This window comes from Manis javanica, chromosome 4 (genome assembly GCF_040802235.1).
Source record: "Manis javanica isolate MJ-LG chromosome 4, MJ_LKY, whole genome shotgun sequence".
In the NCBI taxonomy this organism is placed as follows: Eukaryota; Metazoa; Chordata; class Mammalia; order Pholidota; family Manidae; genus Manis; species Manis javanica.
In genome coordinates, this window is record NC_133159.1 from 2,160,460 (window position 1) to 2,174,885 (window position 14,426).

At 62.5% G+C, this 14,426-nt stretch overlaps 1 protein-coding gene across 5 annotated transcripts in view; it reads left to right on the plus strand.

The window, feature by feature from the left end:
- The window catches only part of TP73 (tumor protein p73), a 58,058-nt gene extending 44,329 nt beyond the window's left edge, over window positions 1-13,729 (plus strand). For 4 of the 5 annotated variants that reach the window (XM_036999794.2, XM_036999797.2, XM_036999800.2 and 1 more), the window contains 10 exons: window positions 6,733-6,919; window positions 7,179-7,294; window positions 8,413-8,522; window positions 8,797-8,939; window positions 9,217-9,305; window positions 9,951-10,069; window positions 10,480-10,628; window positions 10,880-11,018; window positions 11,350-11,443; window positions 12,654-13,729. In XM_036999794.2, coding sequence (XP_036855689.1) covers window positions 6,733-6,919; window positions 7,179-7,294; window positions 8,413-8,522; window positions 8,797-8,939; window positions 9,217-9,305; window positions 9,951-10,069; window positions 10,480-10,628; window positions 10,880-11,018; window positions 11,350-11,443; window positions 12,654-12,977 — 1,470 coding nt within the window. In that variant the 3' untranslated portion in view covers window positions 12,978-13,729. The remainder of the gene's footprint in view (window positions 1-6,732; window positions 6,920-7,178; window positions 7,295-8,412; window positions 8,523-8,796; window positions 8,940-9,216; window positions 9,306-9,950; window positions 10,070-10,479; window positions 10,629-10,879; window positions 11,019-11,349; window positions 11,444-12,653) is intronic. The other variant, XM_036999795.2, reaches the window with a different exon arrangement.
- Window positions 13,730-14,426: the final 697 nt, after the last annotated feature.

Consider the following 14,426-nt stretch of genomic DNA (forward strand, 5'->3'; position numbering starts at 1 on the left):
CCTCCTTGGGGTCCTGCAGGTAGGCGCCCAGACAGTGCCTCCGGGGCCTTGGGGAAGATGGAATGAGTTGGAGCTGGAAGCTGAAGGTGCTGAGGCCACAGAGTGCCCATCACGACCTGGCACCAGGAGCCTCTGCTCTGTAGGGTATCAGATGTTCAGAAGCCAAACCCTCCTTGCCCCGGGTGCTTGCCCTACAGGGTTCAGTGAAAACTTTCATCCAGCCAACCATTGCCTTAAAAGCTGAAAAACAACCACCCCCATGAGTCTAGGGCATGCAGGTCCCCAAACTCACTAAAGAAACTGTGGGCTCATCCCTGTTGGCCAGAAGTGGAGTTTATTCAGTGAAGAGATGGTAGTTACTGCCCCCCAGCTGAGGCAACTGTGTGAGGACAGCCATCTCCAGCTGTGGTCCTGAACTGGGGACTTGCTGCAGCTTCCATGTGGGAAGGTCAGCGGTGCAAGGGCCCCATGCAAAGGATTCCTGGCTGGGGCCATCGTGACAGTGCTCCAGAGAGGCCCCCCAGCATCTGCCAGGGCTGTGGCCACAGCCGGGCCTCCTTGTCCGCATTTCCCCAGCCACCTGCAGCCGGTCCAGCTCCAGCCCGCAAGGACACTGGTAGGCTCTGGAATGGTGCTCCCATGGCCCGAGGCTCCTGCACCTGTCCTGAACTCAGCACCCTGCCCAGGCCATCACCACAGTCAAGGACAGGCTGCTCAAAAGGCCATAGTCAAGAGCCCCCATAGTGAGAAGCCCCTGCCAGGTGAGCGGCAGGGGCTGGCCTCTCCTCTCCACCCCAGGCTGGGCAGTGCTATGGCGTGGCCCACAGACAAGTGCTTGCTAGAGTGGTTTTCCCCACGAAGCCGGCCTTCTGCAGGAGGCTGGGCAGACACGCACGAGCCCTCCAGCTGCAAAGCCAGAAACCAAGTTCACAGGCAGAGGAGCCTGTGTTCGGATTCAGCTGAGGCCAATACTGGTGCTTGGGCCACAGCTGCCACATGCCTTTGGAGTGTGAGATTCTGCTGGTGAGACTTCCAGGCTTGCAAGCCCAGCCCTGTCCCCCAAAACACAACCTGCTCACCTCCTCAGGGTCCAGGGCAGGCCAGAGGGCGTGCTGGGCTACACAGTCAGGACCAGATGGAGCCCAGAGATCCCCACCCTGCCCAGCACGTGTTGCTGAGGCCAAGGGCGGTCTCCGCCTGCTGGTACCTCGCCCCCAGAGATCCTGAGCCCAGCCCAAAGGAGGAGGCGTGCCATGTGGGGCCCGTGCCCTTGCTTTGTTGTCTGCATGCCCCCTTGAGCTACACAGTTTTCACAGACCCAGGTCAGCCCAGAGATGGGGCTCAGGGTCCCCGTGCCGCACCACCCCTGCTTCACTGGCAGCTTTGGAAGTGAAGCTCTGGGTCACGAGAATGGTGTGATGGCGTGGGACCTCTTAGGTGGGGATCACGAGTGGACCCAGCAGAGAGGCCGCGTCAGGGGTAGCAGCGGCTAAGAGGGCGGCCTGCTGAGAAAGGGTGACCATGTGTGCTCACGGGCCACTGTCCCCACCTGCACCCCAGCAGAGGCGGCTTCCCTGGACCTCTGGGCTCTGTCTCTGCCCATCTCCCATTGTCAAGGCTTCTGGTGAGGGCCCAGCTACTGGCCCACTGGCCACCCTGGGCCTGCCTTCATTCTGCACAGCAGGTCTGGTATCCACTGACCTCTCTCCTGGGTCAGCTTGGCACACACCTACTGCCCACCTTGACCTGATCTTAGGCCGGGACATAAGCCACTGGAGGCATCCTCTTCTGGCCTACAGCTGTGTGGGATGACGGCTGAGGAGGCCCAAGCCATGTAGTCTGGGGGGGGCACCTGAGGGGGCATGCTAGCCACTTGCCAGGCACAGTACTTCCAGGCCAAGGGTGCCAGTGGCTCTGCTCCCCCACTTGGGCCAAGGCTTGAAGGTATGGTGGGGCAGGCTGCTCTGCCCCTGAGGGGTGTCCCTGCTAGCCCCAGCCCCACCTCTCCCAGGTAAGCGGCTTCCTGCCCACAGCCTCTGGGGCCTTTCCTGGACAGAGCACCTGTTTTCGTCACCAGTTTAGCCTCCTTGGGGCTCAGGGTGAGGGGAGCCCTGGCTCTCCAGCCTGCACAGGGGTGCCAGCAAATGCAGCTTCCCCCTCCCCCAGCCAGCTCTTGAGGGATGGCACGGCCTCATTAATCAGGCACTGCAGACCTGTTGGCATCCCAGAGCTCCCTGGTCTCCCGCCATCAGGCCCGCAGACAAGGTGGGGTGCCGGCCACTGCTTCCCTTGTGCACGGACCCTCGCTGCCTTCTGACCATGGGTGCTCTGAAGCAGGCTGGGTGACTGTCACAAGCACCCACCCCCTCTCCAGGCTGGTGGCCTCCCTGACACCTGTCAGAGCCCACCCCCTGCTTCCAGTAGCCCTCTGCTGAGTAACGACACAGAGTGTGGCCGCAAGACTGTCAGGTGGGAAGCGAAGAGCAGTGTCCCTGTGGCTTACGTCACCACAGGAGGACCCTCACATGGAAGGGCAAATCTGGGCTCCCCGTGAGTCTCAGGCATCGCCCCATGAGCCCACAGACCTCCCTGCCAAGTGTTGAGTGGAAGGGGGTGTCTGTGGCCTTGGGGAGGTCCTCAAAGGGGTCCACAGCCCAAGAGAAGAGAGAGCTGTGGCTGTGAACACACGCGCACACGTGCGTGCGGAAAGCAGATAAAAGTGGGCTATAAAAAAAAACCATTTAAAAAACAAAAGCCCCCCCGCCCCCTACAGGCCCCGCCATCCAGAATCTGTTGTAACAGATCCACCCAGGCTGGTTAACGGTATTTGCGGTTTGCAAGATGCTGCACGTCCCTGGAAAATGACAGACAAGTTATTATCACCTCTCCACTCGCCTCCTGCCCGAACCTGCCCATGCCAGGCACCCAGCTGCTGGGGAGCGGGTGCGAAAAAATTAACAGCCACTGTGCCGCCACCCTCTCACCCGCCGCCCCCGCACCAGCCCGGGGCTCCCTGCCAGGCCGGGCCCATCGCGGACTGGGGAGGTGGGGGGCAGGGGGCGTCCGAGGAGAGAAGCCAGGTGGGGGCGGGCAGGGATGGGTACACACCAGTGTCTGGGCAAACCCTTTCCTGCAAGCACGAAGGAACATACGCATCCCAGAGCGGGCAAGTCTGGACGGCTCCGTGTCAACAGCCGAAGATAAATAAGATTTTATCAGCTCAGAATCTGTTGAAACACATCCATCTAGCGGTTCTAGGGATGGAGAGGCAGGAGGGAGGGGGGAGGCATCTCCACGTGACCTTTTCTATAGACTAGACTGGACCTGGGAATCCACCTGGCAGCCTCCCTGCCCCCTGCCAGCCACGGCCCTGGCTCTGGGAGGAGGGGGGGGACTGCTGGAGGTGAGGGCTCAGGCCCTCCTGGACTGGGCCTGGCTCTCCCAGGAAGGCCTTTGGTTTTCTGGACTCCTTTGCCTACAGGTCTCACCCATCTCCAACCTGGCTTTGGCCATTCCAGGCCCCCCTCCATCCCTGGGGCACCATGTCTGCCTGTGTCCTGCCAGGTGCTGCCAGTGTGGGGTGCATCAGGCATCTCTCCTTAACACTGTCTGACTCAGGCCAGGCTGGGCATCTGTGAGCCCAACCCCTTGGAGGCTGATGGGTATGAGTGCCCAGGAACCACATGGGCATCCAGCCAGGGGCAGCACCGGGGTGGGGACACCCTTGGAGGGAGCTGGGCCAGGCCCAAAGCCTGTGGTGACCTTGCCGAGGATGCTGAGAGAGTCAGGGAGGGGGCGGTGCTCTCGCCTCTCCTCCCTGGGCCCGGCGCCCCCTCACCATTTTCCCGGGTGAGGACCAGCCCAACTCCTGGAGGGGTATGCAAGCTGCATCTGCACCGGTACCAGGGACAGCTCCTGGCAGCTCCTCCTCTGGGCAGGTGCCCTGGCCAACACATCCCCATCCTCTAAGTCCTGTGTCTTGACTTTTCCACAGGACCTGGGCCAGGAGTCCAGACACAGTGAGCACCCTCTGGAGTGTCTCTACCCTGCTGGGGCCACAGGGCTTCTAGGTGGGGCTCACACACCATCCCTGCCCAGGCTCAGCCAGGTGCTGCCCCAAGTACTATACCTCAGTCTGCCCAATCTGAGAAATGGGGGTGTGGAGCTGTGGTGGCCCAGGGAAGCGGCTCCCCAGGAGGCAGCTGGGGGGCTGTGGTGGGCAGGCCCAAGGGAAAGGTTGTCAGTTGGGTGGGGGCTTTGAAGCCCAGCCCCACTGTTCAGACCTGGAGGGAGGGGCTATCAGGGCCAGCACACCCCTGGAGGTACATTCAGCCCCTCTCCCCACCCTGCCTCGGTCTTTGGACAGCCGCCCTGCTCAGGTGGGGCCCAGAACCATCTCACCTGGAGATGGCAATGGCACAGTGGCGCATCCTGGCGCCCAGGTTCAACGGTGTTAAATGCAGTAAATCACCAGCCCCCAGCTGAGCGAGGCCTGTCTCAGGGTTTCAGGCATCCCAGCTACCGAATGCCAGGGCCAGAACTGGGACCCGGTGGCCAGACAAAGGCCGTTCTCCTCTGTCCGCCCCCACCCACGTGGGCCCCTCTCTGAGGGTCCTCTGCGTGCCCCCTCCCCAGTTCACCTCCCTCCCTGGACACCTTTGCAGCCATGCCTGGGGTCCACGCTGACCCTGCAGAGCAAAGGGACACCCTCAGGAACCGACCAGCTGCTGCAGAAGGGCCTGGTCCTTCAGGTCACTGGCTGAGAAGGGTCAGCACTGGGTTGTGTGGCTCTCAGGCTGAGCTCCCATGAGTCTAGGTTTTTGGGGGGTTGAAGGGACACTCTCAGCTCATTTTCTAGTGACCTGGGGACTTGGAAAATAATCGGTCCTCAACAAAAGCTCGTTGAGCGAATGGCCCTCTGAGTCTTGCTCTGCCCCGGGTCTCTAGTTGTGCTCATGTCCCTGCAGCCCAACCAAGGCTCACCATTCCCTGCGGGCCCTCCTCCACCAGGAAGTCCCGCACCCCAGCGGCTGCCGTCACACTGAGCCCCCTGGAGGAGCCTCCCCAGGATGCTGGCAGACAGCGCCCTGCCTGAGACTAACTCATGTCTCCGAGTCCAGGCACCGGGTCTGAAGGCTTGCTTGTGGGTGGACGGGCAGCTGGGCACTAAACTGGCACCTAGTGTTTGCATTGGGCCAGGCTGCTGCCTAGGGCACAGCGCTTGGGGCAGGGCACCCAGCTTATCCTCCAAATCAGTGCTTTGGGAGTAAAGAGGTGGCATTTACACTGATGGGGACATTGGAGGTCAGCGGTCGCCCTGAGAAGCAGGACCTACTGCCCCCCTCGCGACCCGAGCCTGCTCTCAGGCCAAGACACGCGTCTGCGCAGTTGGGGGTGCTCCCTCTGAGGGGGTTGCTGCTTTTCTGAGCAGTGCCTCAGTCCTACCCAAATCCCCTCCATGAGGGCACTGAAGGGAAATTGAGCAGGGTCCCAATCCCCGGAGGACACCCTAGAGAGTAAGCCCACTTGTCTCCCGAGCTCCCTTGGGCCCCACTCCAGGGATGGGCTGGCATTCCTGGCTGGGTTTCAGGAGAGGATCCCCACCACTCCTCAGAAGAGATTCACACTGCATGGGGCCCAGGGGCTGAGAGTGCTGGGGGTCCCCGCCCCGTGGGCTGGGACTCAGCCCCATTTCCCAGGGTCTCCCCCTTGTTTCCCATACTTGGAGTTGCCAAGGGTACGAGGCCCTGAAGGTCCTTATGCTCCTGGATGGACAGAGAGGAGGCCTTATATTCATGGCTGGGGGTGGGGGGCTCTGTCCAGGCCCCCAGCTTCCTTAGTAGGTGGGCTGAGACCTACTCCTTCTCTGGTCCTGCCAACTTCCCCGTCTCTGGCCTAGCATCCCTGGCTGTACCATGGCAAGGTGTGATGGGCACTTTCTTGGGCTTTGTAGCTAGGGTAACTCCAAGTCCCTGGAGGTTTGTAGTGGGGCTCAGGGTGCAGGCTGGGGACAGGAGGTGTCCCGTCAGTCTGAGACTGGGAACATTTCCCAGTGTCCCTGGGGGAAAGGGTCATGAGAGGCACCTGGGTGCTGGCCCCGGAGGGCCCTGCAGAGCCAGAAAGGGTATCACCTGCTTGTTCCCAGGGCGGGGTCCTGGAGCTTCATGGTCCACCCCACCCCCGGGCCCAGACCGCACCTCTCTCAGACTCCTAGGGAGCTCCTTCCTCGCTCAAGTGCTCAGGGGCACCCGGTCTGCTCGCAGGTGTGTAAGTCCTATGCACAAATACTAGTACAACGTAACTCTGGGCTCTAAAAAACTGAGGTGTGATGCACACTCCCCCCTTCAACCACTGCAGTCTGGGGTACAAGGGTCCCAGCAGGAAAGCCGGGCTCCAAGCCCCACCCAATCCTGCTCTCCGGGCTTCCACTGCCCTCATCTGTAAAATGGACGGAAGGTACTGCCTCCCCAGCCAGTGAGATCCAGTAGTAAAGCCCCTGGGCCTGGCCACAGGGGGCACTGGAGCAGCTGCTCTCGCTGCACCCTAACCAGCCAGCTGGCGGGGTGCACACGGTGAGGCGCTGTGAAGGATGGCCCCTGGGAGGCACTCCCGTGAGGGGCATGTGCATGGGCCCGACATCTGAGCTAGGGACCATGCAGCCGGGCTCCCCTGGGGGCACCACGGGCGGGGAGTTCGGACAGCACCCTCATGCCGCCTCCCCATCCCCTCCAGTACTCCCCGCTGCTGAAGAAGCTCTACTGCCAAATCGCCAAGACATGCCCCATCCAGATCAAGGTGTCCGCCCCGCCGCCCCCAGGCACTGCTGTGCGCGCCATGCCCGTCTACAAGAAGGCAGAACACGTGACCGAGGTTGTGAAGCGCTGCCCCAACCACGAGCTCGGGCGGGACTTCAACGAAGGTGAGGACCCCCAGCCTCCCGTGCCCAGCAGTCAGGGCGCCCCGGCTGGGAAAGGCAGGCTGACCCAGACCTCCTAACAAAGACCTTCTCTGGGCTCTGCCTGGGCCTTGGGTGTGGGTGCCCACGGGACAGTGGCACAGGGCTGCCAGCCACCCAGGCCCCACCCGGGAGACCGCGGGCCAGCCCCTGGGGTCCTGCTGGTTGCAGTGCGACTGGACCCTGCCTGGGCACCCCCTGAAGCAGAGTCCCCTCCTGGCAGGACAGTCTGCCCCGGCCAGCCACCTCATCCGTGTGGAGGGCAACAACCTCTCGCAGTACGTGGACGACCCCGTCACTGGCAGGCAGAGCGTCATGGTGCCCTACGAGCCCCCACAGGTAGGCCCGGGAGCCCCTCAGTCAGTGGTGAGGGTGAAGCCCCCATCAGAGATTGCCCCCGCCCCTTCAGGGTCCACCCATCTGTCCTGAGCATCTGCGATTCGGGCCGTTTAACTCCTTCCCACCGTCATGACCGCCCTCACGCCTACCCATCTGGTCCTCTAGGCACCTGCACTGCCGGTCTGGCATGGTGTGTGCAGGGCCTGGAGGTGGGGGGTGGAGGGGCCACGGGCGGGCGAAGGAGGCACCGGGATGGGAGGTGGAGAGGGTCCGGGTTCAGGGTGGGTGGGCAACAGCAGGTCCCCACCTTCCTCTTCCTGGGTCTCAGACCATCCTCCCGAGACCCCCCAGAACCGTACCCGGTCCTCCAGGCCCCCTCCTGCAGTACCCTAAGAGCAGCCCTCTGTCAGCAGGACCGGGGGGCCCTGGCTGGGGCGATCACCTCATCCTCCCTCCCATTGTGCCCCACCCTCACCTGCCGGAGCCATCCGGGAAAGCAGGGCTCTCCTGCCCCCTGGTGGCTGCCATGGGCCAGCAGTTTCGTGAAAGGTTAGGTTTTCCCAAGCCAAGGCCTGGGTTTTATTTATATCCGGACCCAGGGAGAACATGACAACTGTTCATTCTGTGATCCCGGGACTCCCAGGGGGCAGGAGTCCTGGGTTCATGTGTCAGCGCTCCACAAGCTCCTGAAACGTGCACATGTGCTAGGTTGGGTTCCTCCCTCCCCCAGGGCAGTGCCCCTCTGCCTAAGGGAGCCCATGGCATGCAAAACCCAGCTGTGCCCACAGAGACCTGAGCATGTGCCCACACCCAGTCCCAGGACTTGACCCCCAGCCTGGTCGGGGAGGTGGTTGGGGCAAGCAGACCACACAGCCTGTGGGCCTCCCCAGGCCAGCGTGGTGCGTGGCACTCAGGGTCCCCCATGAATGGATAGATGGAGGGTGGAGGGTGGACGGAAGGGGACCACAGAGCAGGAACCTCCTGCCCCACACCACTGTGCCACGCCTACCCAGAGCAGGACATGTGCTTCCTGGGTGCCTCCTGGCCCAGGAGTGCCCCTCCATGGGTTGGAGCCTGCATGCTGACCCTGCAGCCCTCCCCGCCTCCCCTGCCTGTAGGTGGGGACGGAATTCACCACCATCTTGTACAACTTCATGTGCAACAGCAGCTGTGTGGGGGGCATGAACCGGCGGCCCATCCTCATTATCATCACCCTGGAGGCCCGGGAGTGAGTCTGTGGGCACGTGGGGGCAAAGGAGTGCGGACGGGAGGCTGGGCATGGAGACAGGGAGGCCCAGGGCGAGGAGAAGGCAAACCTGAGGAGGGGGGGACCTGCCCCCACTGCAGGTGCTGCTGAGGCTGGAGCTCACCTTGGGAGGGCAGCTGGCACCCAGCCCCAATCCCGCAGCCATCAAGACCAGTCCTGTGGGGCCCAAGGTGGGCAGGGCTGGAGGGGCCCCCAACGCTCATGGTTCTGGCTGTGCCTCCCCACCCCACCCCAGTGGGCAGGTGCTGGGCCGCAGGTCCTTTGAGGGCCGCATCTGTGCCTGTCCCGGCCGAGACCGCAAAGCGGATGAGGACCACTACCGGGAGCAGCAGGCCCTGAATGAGAGCGCCGCAAAGAATGGGGCGGCCAGCAAGCGCGGTGCGTGGGGCCTGGGCTGGGGCCTCGGGGGCTCAGGTGAAACGCCTCAGGGCACAGCACAAGCCTGGGTCCAGGGGACAGGCCGGCCACACCCATGTGGCCACACCCATCCAACTCCTCCAAAGTGGGCAGCCGCCCCGGGTTTGCCCAGCCCTGTGGGTCACTGCACCTGGCCTGATGTGCAACCACACTGGGTGGCGAGTGTCCCGCTGGCTTATGTGTGTGTGGCCCCTCTTCCCCAACCCACTCATGAAGCCTTCCCCACCTCACTGTCCAGCCTTCAAGCAGAGCCCCCCAGCCATCCCTGCCCTGGGTGCCAGCGTAAAGAAGAGGCGGCACGGTGACGAGGACATGTACTACATGCATGTGAGTGTCTTGCGTCTGCAGGGCCCCGGTGGGGACAGCCAGGCAGGAGACTCAGCAGCTGCCAGAGGCTGGCGGGAGCAGCCCGGCACACCCTGAGCTCAGACCCCAGGCTTCACAATCAGAACCAGGCTACAGGGAGGTGGGTGCGCTGAGGCGGCGACCCTGAGTGCTGCAGCCCCAAGTGCAGGAAGTCTGGCTGTAGACACAAATGTGGGACCGGGGTCAAAGGAGTGAGGAACCTGCGATCCTGAGGTCTGGCGACCACACCCTGGAACCCGAGTTCATATGGCTGTCACATGACATGACCGCACCTGCCGAGGGATAAAATCACCCCAGGCTTTGCCAGCACTGGCCTCCATGATGTGAGCTTGGCATTTTTTGATGTCTTCAAGAATGAGTCCCTCCCGAACACCCTGTATCTGGAGGTTCCCAGGATGCTGAGCGCTGGGGAGGGAGGGGCGGGCAGGCAGAGCCCACCCACCAGGATGCATTCAGTCCTGCTCCTGGGAAGAGGAAAGAAGGGGGGCCTGCAGGGTGCTGGGGAGCTGCCTCCCTGCAAGCCCAGGTCCCCTGAGGCTCCCACAGAGGGCTGGGGGCAGAGGCAACCTCGTGCCCTGGGCAAAGGGCTCGCCTCTCTGTGCTCAGGTGCGGGGCCGGGAGAACTTTGAGATCCTGATGAAGGTGAAGGAGAGCCTGGAGCTGATGGACCTGGTGCCACAGCAGGTGGTGGAGTCCTACCGACAGCAGCAGCTCCTGCAGAGGTCGTGAGTGCAGTCCCTCTGGCCCCGCCCCGCCGTTGGGGACAGGCAGCAGGGCCACCTGGCATCCCCCCCTCTGGACCGGGGTTGTGTTGGCCGTCACTCCACCTCGCCCACCAAGGGGGGCTCCCAAAGTCTGCTGAGCAGAAGGCAAAGAGGGGTGGTCAGAGCAATGCCGCCGACCCACCAAGCCCGAGACCAGGGCGTGAGCTGCCCCCACTGCCCTCCCAGGCATTGTGAGGGTCCTGCTGGACAGCGGGCAGGCTGGTCTAGCCAGCTTCCCGGCAGAGAGACCAGGTGGGGGGCAGGAGAGGGAGGGTCAGGTCTCTGTCCCTGCAGCACGGGGCACGTGGAGGTGCCCAGAGAGGAGAGCTGCCTACCCCACTCACCAACTCCAACTGTCACTTTCTGGGCAGGAGCCACCTGCAGCCTCCGACCTACGGGCCCGTCCTCAACCCCATGAACAAAGTGCACGGGGGCGTCAACAAGCTGCCCTCGGTCAACCAGCTGGTGGGCCAGCCTCCACCACACAGCTCAGCAGCCGGGCCCAGCCTGGGGCCCATGGGTGAGTGGCTGGGGCGGAAGGCTCAAAGGGCAGGCCTGGCTTCAGACACTTCTGGGAACCTAAGGGCTGGCAAGCAGACTGGCGATGACTGCCTCCCTTCAGCAGCTCTGTCCACGGGCAGGAGGCACAGACCTGGATGATCCCATCCATTCCCAATGCCAGGGTGACTGTGCCTGTGAGCTTCCCATGTCGTGGGAGCCCCGGACGCCGGCACCAGCTCGCTCTGAGGGCCTGCCCTGCCTCCTGCCCAGGCCCCGGGATACTCAACAGTCACAGCCACACCCTGCCAGCCAACGGTGAGATGAATGGTGGCCACAGCTCCCAGTCCATGATCTCAGGGTCGCACTGCACCCCACCACCCCCCTACCATGCTGACCCCAGCCTCGTCAGGTACGTGAGTCACTGCCAGGCCCTGCCACTAACCCAAGCTCAGCCCCTTTCATGGCTTCTGGTCAGCTGCCCCACCTGCCCTTGTGCTGTGTCCACTCTGCACCTGGAGAACTGACAGAGGAAGAGAAAACGTCAGGAGGAGCCACTGGCAGGGGTGGAGGGGCACAGAAAGCCAGGGGCTCCCTGGAGGCTGCGCCCCAGGGTGAGCATGTCCCAACACCGAGATCACTGGTGGGCAGGGGCAGCCAGGAGTCACCTTCAGGAGGCCGATCACCCCCCAGTCAGGGACTTTTAAGTTAATGCCACTTTATCACTCAAATTCTCTCTGCAGTTTTTTAACAGGATTGGGGTGTCCCAACTGCATCGAGTATTTCACCTCCCAAGGGTTACAGAATATCTACCACCTGCAGAACCTAACGATAGAGGTAACTGCCCCCGCAGGCGCCAAGGACCCCTTTCCGAGGCAGAGCCTTCTCTTCCGGGGCATCCCGCTCTTGCCGTGTGAGGGAAGCTGGGGGGTCTGGGAGACCCTGCTGTATTGTCACATCGAGCCCTGTGACATTGACTCTTGCACATCCGGGGCAAAGTCAGGGGTGCAGGCAGTGGGCAGCCAGTGGTCGCTGGGTTTTTCTCTCACACATTGTGGCCAGGCTGCCTTTGGCTCTGGAGTACAGGCAGTTTCCAAGGCAGAAAGAATAGGAAGGCAAATGCCAGATGGGTCTTAGAGTTGGTCTAGTTCAGTGCCATTTACATGGGGAGAAACTGAGGCTCAAAAAAGGTGAGATACACTGCATGCTATACACATGCAGCCACTGAGCACCCTGGGTTCTGGGTTTGTGGGACTGGAAGTGTCCTGGGCATCAGGACCACACAGCCATGCTCACCTCTGGGTTCAGCAATACCAGTGTGAGTCCCTCTGTGGCTGTGAGACTTAATCTGCTTGTAGCCTGGGGTTTGCTTTGAGCCATTTTGCACTATTAGCCAAGGGCAGCACAAGCCTCAAGAGCCCAGAAGACACAGCCATCAGTCCCAGATCTGGCGGGGGCGGGGTGAGGCACTGCAGCTCAAGGGCCCGGAACCCCCTGCAGCCCCTGCTCCCCCAGCAACCGGCTCAGCCCCAACCCGGGGCCCCAGGCCAGAGATGAGGGTTTGTCAGAGAGCTGGGGACACTCAGAGGGTGGCTGTGTCTCTGTGTCAGCTACTGCCCCCTACCCACCTGTCCCTAGGGACCCCGCTGGGCTAGCTTGGTGCATGTTAACCAGCCTCACCAGCATGCTAGGTGTGGCAGGGCAGCAACCCCGCCCTGACATGGCCATCCTCCAGGACCTGCTGTGGAAGGGCTCTGGCTGTCCCTGATTGTGGCCAGGAGTGACCTCACCCCTTCCCCCCCACACACATACACACTCCACTTCTGAGCTCTCCTGCCACCTCTGGCTGCCCCCCAAGAATCCGTGTGGCCACTCCGTGGAGCAGTGCCCAGCACTGCCCCTCCTCCCGGGCCCCTCCCAGCTGCTCTATTGCCCCCACACTGTCAAGTTTCAGGGGGTGGTGGGAGTCCCTGGTGGGCGGAAAAGAGGGCAGGACCCGCGACGCAGACTGAACCCCTCACGGGCGGCGGGGCTGCTGCGCTTGCAGGACCTCGGGGCCCTGAAGATCCCAGACCAGTACCGCATGACCATCTGGAGGGGCCTGCAGGACCTGAAGCAGGGCCAGGACTTCATCCGCTCCAGCAGCAACGCCTCCACCATCTCCATCGGCAGCTCGGGGGAGCTGCAGCGCCAGCGGGTCATGGAGGCCGTGCACTTCCGCGTGCGCCACACCATCACCATCCCCAACAGGGGAGGCCCTGGCGGGGGCTCAGGACCTGAGGAGTGGGCCGACTTTGGCTTTGACCTCCCAGACTGCAAGTCCCGAAAACAGCCCATCAAAGAGGAGTTCACGGAGAGCGAGATCCACTGAGGCGGGCACAGGGGGCTCCCACCAGGCCAAGCGTGGACAGCCTGTGGCTGCAGCCCCCAGAGCCTTGCTTTCTGTCAGAAGCTGCCCGGGAGGCAGGACCTTTGGGCAGTGCCCAGGGAAAGGCAAGGTCCAGCCCCAGGAGGTGCTGCCAGCCCGCAGCCCCCATGGTCAGGGGAAAGGGCGCAGGGACTCCTAGCCACACAGGTGAGCCCTGGGGCGGCCAGCACCTCCCTGCCTCATCCTCCTTGAGGACTCTGCCGCACCCAAGTGAGATCTTTCTCAGTACAGGGCCGCCTCTGCCACTGGACTGCCAAAAAGTAGTTCTACGCTGTCTTTCGGTTCTGGGTAGCAGTGAGCGGCTCGGTGACTGTATCGGAAACACACTTATTTTTGGGTCAGTGCTCCAGACTACACTTCTGCCCAAGGCTGGGTCCCTCTGCTGGACTTGAGGGTCAGTCTGTCCCTTGCACACTTGACCACTAGTTTCAACCCGGCTGTAGCTACCATCCACTTCCTGCCCACATGAAAATCAGCACCTCACTGGAACTGGGGAATGTGGGCAGGAAATGCCACAGCCACGGTCCCCCCCAGGAGGCAAGGAGTCTTCCGGCCAATTGCCACAAGCCAACACCCACGTGGACACCGCTGGCAGCAGTCACCTGTCCTGGGCAAGCCTCTCAGAACAGCCAGGGACAGCATGCTCCTTAGACTACTGGAAATTGTCAATATTCATAAAATGTTGCCCTTTTTTACACGGTGGGTCAGCTTTTTTTTTTTTTTAACTTTCATTTATAATATTCTCTTCAGGGTTCAACCTGGCCACATTCGGCTTCCCAGGTCTAGATAACCAAGCTGGGCAAAGACACGGAGGGGCAAACCAGGGGGCGCAGGTCACGTGTTTCCAGGTGCCAGATGGGGCCGTGGAAGGGCAGGGCAAGTCCCCCCACAGCCGTGGCTGTCTGGCGGCCCTTTGCTGGAAGCTCCTGGGTTGGGGCAGCTCTGCCCTGCCTGAATGTTGGGAGTGGGGTGGGGGCACCTTTCTCAGGCCTCTGGGAGAGCCCTTCCCAGGTGGCCACCCCTGGGGGCAAGGAGGCAGGCTTTGTGCTGAGGCAGGGGGAGGGGTCCTGGCCTTTATGAGGCCTGCTGGAGTTGGCAGGCTGGGAACAGCCCCTGTGCCCATACCGGATGGGGCCATTTCCACCTGCCGGGAAGCTTCAGAGCCTTTGCTGCAGAGGCCAAGGGGCCTAGAGCTCTGCCCAAGACGAAGCAGGAGCTCAGTGAACCAAGGCCATGAGGCAGACCCCAGGGCCCAGGCAGGCAGGACTCGGGGAATCCTGAGACCCAAGCTGAGACCCGGCTGGGGAGCTGGCACTCTGCAATCATAGCCAGGACGGTGGCCTCTGCCTCCAGCAGGGCCCTGCTCACTCAGGTCACCACAGGAGCAGCGGC